We start from the raw sequence: 6,000 nt of genomic DNA on the forward strand, positions 1-6,000 counted from the left end.
AATTTGGCTTATGTAGGGGTGTGTGTCCAGAACGGATCCCCCATGTACGGCATGGGTTGACTGTAAAGCCAATGAACAAACTAACAAATAAATAAATGTTTTAACCTGTCAAATTATTTAATAGGCTTTAAATTTAAATTTAAATCAGTTTAAATTATTTCTTATTGTTTATATTTTTAATTGATTAAAATGATTTCAATAAACATGGCCCTGAGATCATATAGTTTAAAATTATTAAACAATTAAAATTATTAAACAAATCAGTAGAGGGTTCCTAGGCACCATGTGCCTACTGCCTGAACTTCCAGTGAATATGTTGGATGCCTGGCAGAAGGACAGCTCTTCATTTCTCAGAGCTGCAGAACAAATAGCTAGATCATGAATGACCAAAGGGGTATGCCACAGGATGAGAAAAGTGGAGTTGCATAAGGGGTCATTGCACAAGGAAGCACTGAATGACTTCTTATTGACCAAATGAAAAAAGCACATAACTGGGACATAGCCAGGATTTTACGAAGGGGGGAGGGTCCAGACTAAGTGCCACCATTATATTGGGGCTTGGGTGCGGCGGCACAGCAGTACACACCATTCATTTTTCTAATGGAAGGGGGGGGGTCCGGACCCCAAGAACCCCCCCTGGCTACGTCCTTGCACATAAGGAGTTTTAACAAGGGGTTACACCTGTGCATGTCCCCAACAAGATTCCAGCCATTACAAGTCTACTTCAGATATGGAAAAATTCAATCTTAATTTTCACAGATTTGGTTAAACTGATATACTCTGTTGATTCCATAGAAGAGGTTTGTCACCCATTCCTATCTATGTTTACTTGGAAATAAGTCCAACTATGTTCCACTGGGTTTACTGTTTAGCAATAGGATTATTAAGTCTTTTAGGACCTTTAAAGTCTTTTAGTCAAGTCTTTTAGGACTTGATTTTTAAAACCAAGCTATTGACTATTATTGCCATTTTTAATCTGGCAGAAAGGTTAACCCCACTCTTTTTTTAACATTAAAAAAATCATTCTCACATACTTTAAAAACACACAAAACATCGAAAACAACCGTGACACTTCACTTACAAATACAAACATTAAAAAAAAAATCCCCTACGTTATCCCTTATTCCACCAAACAATCACCTAACCATATAAAATTAGCTTACAGTTGTAAACCGCTTAGACACTGTTAGTTAAGTATGAAGCGGTATATATATGAAACTGTTTGTTTGTTTGTTTTAAACAAAACATTAAATTAATAGTCTCTTAATCTCTTCAGTTTTTTAAAATACATTTTCTACTTCGGAAATTCCTGCATCTTTTATGACTCCATATTTATAAACACATACTCTTTTAGGTCATATATGGGCCCATACAGACAGGCCAAAATAAAGCTACTTCGGGTCAGTATGGAGGTGTGCTGTTTAAATGATACATGCATCTTAAGAGGACAGAAGCTGAGCCAAAGCCATGCTCCAGTCCTTTGGCACGGCTTCTGGCCTCTTAGGACACATGCATCATTTAAACAGCGTACCTCCAAAGTAACCCGAAGCAGCTTTATTTTGGCCTGTCTGTATGAGCTCATATGTTTGTATCTCAACTAGCTTCATTCCAAACCTATAATGAAATCTGATCCCCGTAACACTACTATGAACATATTAGAGCACAATAAAATAAATGGTTTCATATACTAAATCACATTTTTCCTTCTGAAAAGAAGGCACTGGGAAGATTTACATTCCTATGTCATAGCATATTCTTTAATGTAGATATTCAGAAGAAATTAGTGAAATAAATATTAAAAACTCAAGAAGGTCTTGTTTTTCCAAATGTTGCTGTAATTGTACATTACTGTACTTGCTTTCTGTGCTAAAACATTATCTATATTTTAGAGTGGACAATCCTAACACATTTCTGAAAGGGGAAGAGATGGAGAACTTTGACACTGTACCTCATAATAATAGTCTATTCCAATATACTTTACAGCTGCAAACATAATGTTTTCTGTTTTGCGAAGTATTCAAAAGTGCAGCTGTCTGAAATAAGAGGCAAAAATTGTTTAAGAACACATAAAATCACCAGAAAATCCGGTACATGAACAGAACCCTTCAACATTACTTTTCCCTTCTCCCAGCCTCTAATAGACCTAGGCACTACTTTAACTGCCATGGCTCACTGCTATGGAATTCTGGGATTTGTAGCTTTGTGAGACATTTAGTCTTCTCTGTCAGAGAGCTCTGGTGCCACACAACAAACTACAGTTCCTAAATTCCATGGCACTGAGTTATGGCAGTTACAGTGGTGTCAAACTGGATTATTCTGAAGTGTGGATGCAACCCTACAGTGTTTAAAACTGGGAAAAGAACCGAGTTATTTACATCCTAGCTGCAGTCATTATATGACTACTGTCAGCACTGCATTGAGTTTCCATGCCTCCTTCTGCAGTGGCACAAATCTTGAGCGAAGATGCGGACCAGAGACAGACCATATGGCGAAGTAATTTCATATAATGAAAATAACTAGTCAAGACTATGGTAAATCACCACAGAAAGATATTTTTCAACATGCTCCATTCTTCTGAGGCATATAGTGACACTGCAGAATTAAAGCAGTTTGATTCCACTTTAACTACCATGACTTTATCTTACAAAATCCTGGGATTCGTAGTTCGGTGAGGTATTCAGCCTGGTCTGTCTTGTGCCTCACCAAACTACAAATCCTAGCATTCTGTAGGGTAGAGTCATGATACTTAAAGTGGTGTCAAACTGCTTTAATTCTGCAGTGTGGCTACACCCTCAGCCAAACCAACATATTCTGGCCACTTTAAGAACTATTATAATGTTCCCAATCTTAAAGCCATACATTTTGACACTGCTTTGACACCCCTTTAACTGCCATGGCTCAATGCTACAGAATTTTGGGAACTGTAGTTTGTTGTGGCACCAGAGCAAAGCTGCTATAATTGTACATATTTCATAAATAGTATATATCAAACTTTACCATGCTAACAAATAATAATAAAAAAATGAACTGAAAGAGAATAATTCCTTGCTTTCCGTGCTAAAACGTTATCTATATTTTAGACGATCCTAATACACTTCTGAAAGGGAGATCTTTGACACTACCTCATAAAAACAGTCTATTCCAATATACTTTACAGCTGCATTTATACACTAGTTCCTGTTTTGTGATGCATTCAAAAGTGTGTTGTCTGAAATAACAATAAAAATTGTTAACAAACATAAAAGTCACCAGAAAATTCTGTACATAAACAGAACCTCTGTTCCCAGGATTTCCCTAGCCTTGACCCAGGACAGTTAAATAGGTCCCAAACTGGATTGTTTCTGAAGTATGTTTTGGCCCAGAGAAGGCTTAATGCCTCACAGAAGTCTCAACATTACTTTCCCCTTCTCCCAGTCTCCAAATAGAAGACCTAGGCTGCATCCGCATTGAAGAAATAATCCAGTTTGACACCACTTTAATTACAAAGGCTGTCACATGACGATTTTTGGAACTCCAATCCGAAGCCATTCCAGACCCATTCATGAGAATTCATGTTATTACGTGATAGATTATCACATGTGATTGCTGTTTATGCGGAGTCATTCTGAGCCCTATCCTAAGTCCATAGCATTGAGCCATGGCAGTTAAAGCGTTGTCAAACTGGATTATTTCTCCAGTGCGGATGTAGTTATGGAGTGACGAAGTGGAAGTTCATTCTGAATTAATACTCTCAGCCTTGCAATGGGGAAACCCCTCTGAAGAAACTTACTAATAAAACCCCTTGCCTTAAGGTCGCCGTAAGTCGGAAATGATATGAACGCAACAGAGCCACAAACTCCTAAAACTGTGAAATTGGGAGAAAGGGCAGTGGCACTGCTGCTCTGATAAAATTTGATTTAATGTGCCTGTAATCTCTCCATATAACTATTTTCAGGGCAAATTTGGGGAAGGAGGTTGGGAGGTAAACAAGCAGATCCTTTAAGAAATCTTTTTTAACAGCACGTCTTACTTTTGCACACTTTTCTTAAGCATAAAATAAGCATAAAATCACCCTCATGACATTGTTGGTGAGGCCATGTGGGAAGTTTTGACTCTAAAAACGAACAAGCCGTTCTTTTAAACTGGTTAGACTGAGGCATACTGGAAAGAAGTTGGTGCGGGAACCATGCCCTCTCCTATAAATACAAGGGCAAAGCACTTTTCTACAAATTATGGCCATTATGGCTGCATCCGCACTGCACAAATAATCCAGTCTGACATCACTTTAACTTGCCATGGCTCAGTTCTATGAAATCCTGGGAATTGTAGTTTATTGTGGCATCAGAGCTCTCTGACAGAGAAGGCTAAATGACTCACAAAACTACAGTTCCTAGAATTTCTTAGAATTGAGCCAAAACACACTGCAGAAATAATCCAATTTGAGACCGCTTTAGCTGCTCTGGCTCAATGTTAGGGAATTCTGGGAGTTGTAGTCTTGTGAACCTTCTCTGTCAAGGAGCTCTGGCACCACAATAAACTACAATTCCCAGGATTCCTGAGCCAGGTCAGTTAAAGCTTTCTCAAACTGGATTATTCCTGGCATGTGTTTTGGACAAAAGTGGTGTCAAAACTGGATTGTTTCTGCAGTGCAGTCAGCTTCTGTGTCACAAACAGCTTAAGCCATTTTATTTTTCAGGAAGTTTTTGCCCTGCTTGGAAGTAGAAACTGCGGGTGAATCCACACTGCAGAATTAAAGCAGTTTGATACCACTTTAACTGCCATGACTCTATCCCTATAGAATCCTGGGATTTGTAGTTTTGTGAGACAACAGAGCTCTCTATCAGAGCAGTCTGAATATCTCACCAAAATACAAATCCCAGGATTCCACAAGATGGCTGATAAAAGTGGTGTCAAGCTGCTTTATTTCTGCAGTATGGATAAGCTCTTAACTTGCCATGGCTTCCTATGGCCTTCCTTCCCTTTCATGTAGGCCAGCCCTATTTCAGTCAGAACAGCATGGCTTCCACCTGTCTTTCCATAGGAGAACATTTCCCTAAGGGAGAAATTCTCTGTATTAATAGAAACTGGCAGAGAGCAAATTAAAATATGTGATTCCTCACATTTCTGGGAAAACATTTAATATTTTCTCCCAGAGTTACTTACATATAAATACCCACCTGTCCACAGCATGAGTTATTTGCCTTTTCTTGAAAGTTAAATAGATTTATAGGTAATAAATCGAGTTAAGTAGGCCATGAAGGAATAACATAATCAAGCAAACAGACTTTTTATTTTACATTAACCAAGCAAAACAGTAGAAGTGGGTGGTTTCTCTGAAGCCTCAGCTTCATTCACACGATGCAGGGACTATAGGTACTTGGAAAGAGGAGCCGTTTTATTGTTGATTTTGGTCTAATGTGGAAAAACAATGCAGTTTGACATCCCTGTTAACCGCTATGGCTCAATGTTATGGAATCCCGGGATTTGTAGTTTGTTGTGGCACCAGAGCACTCTGACAGAGAAGGCTAAATATCTCACAAAACTACCAGTTCCAGAATTCCATAGCATTGATCCATAGTAGTGTCAAACTGCATTATTTCTACAGTGCAGATGAGGCTTTTGTTAAGCAAGGGGTATAAACAAAGCCTGCACCAGCGAGTAGGGTGCTTTTTATAATTAAAAAAAAAGAGAGAGGAGATTTTTTAAAATTGAAGATGCAGAAAACCCCATGATAGGTTCACCTTAAGTCGGAAATGTTTGGAGAGTGTTTGGCACTGACGTCCTCTAAGGCTGAGAGATTTTGACTCATCCATGCTAAAACCCAAGTGGGTTTCCATGGCTGAGTGGGGATTTGAACCCTGGTCTGGAGTTCCAGTCCAACACTCAAACCACTACACCACACTAGGTCTCTAAACCTCCACCTGTTTTATTCTAAATTAAGACAGAGGTGCCCTGAATCACTTTTTTGGTCATATTAGGCTCGTACAGACAGGCCAAAGTTAAGCTATTTTGAATCACTTT

The 6,000-nt window shown here is 38.7% G+C and overlaps 1 protein-coding gene across 1 annotated transcript in view; it reads right to left on the reverse strand.

The window, feature by feature from the left end:
- The window catches only part of SHOC1 (shortage in chiasmata 1), a 55,195-nt gene extending 49,912 nt beyond the window's left edge, over positions 1–5,283 (reverse strand). Inside the window, exons 1-2 of the mRNA XM_042447673.1 lie at positions 5,157–5,283; positions 1,949–2,033 (exon numbers count right to left, since the gene is read on the reverse strand). Of these exons, the coding sequence (XP_042303607.1) occupies positions 1,949–1,993 (45 nt within the window). The 5' untranslated portion in view covers positions 1,994–2,033; positions 5,157–5,283. The remainder of the gene's footprint in view (positions 1–1,948; positions 2,034–5,156) is intronic.
- Between the last annotated feature and the right edge of the window lie 717 nt (positions 5,284–6,000).

This window comes from Sceloporus undulatus, chromosome 2 (assembly GCF_019175285.1).
Source record: "Sceloporus undulatus isolate JIND9_A2432 ecotype Alabama chromosome 2, SceUnd_v1.1, whole genome shotgun sequence".
Classification (NCBI taxonomy): Eukaryota; Metazoa; Chordata; class Lepidosauria; order Squamata; family Phrynosomatidae; genus Sceloporus; species Sceloporus undulatus.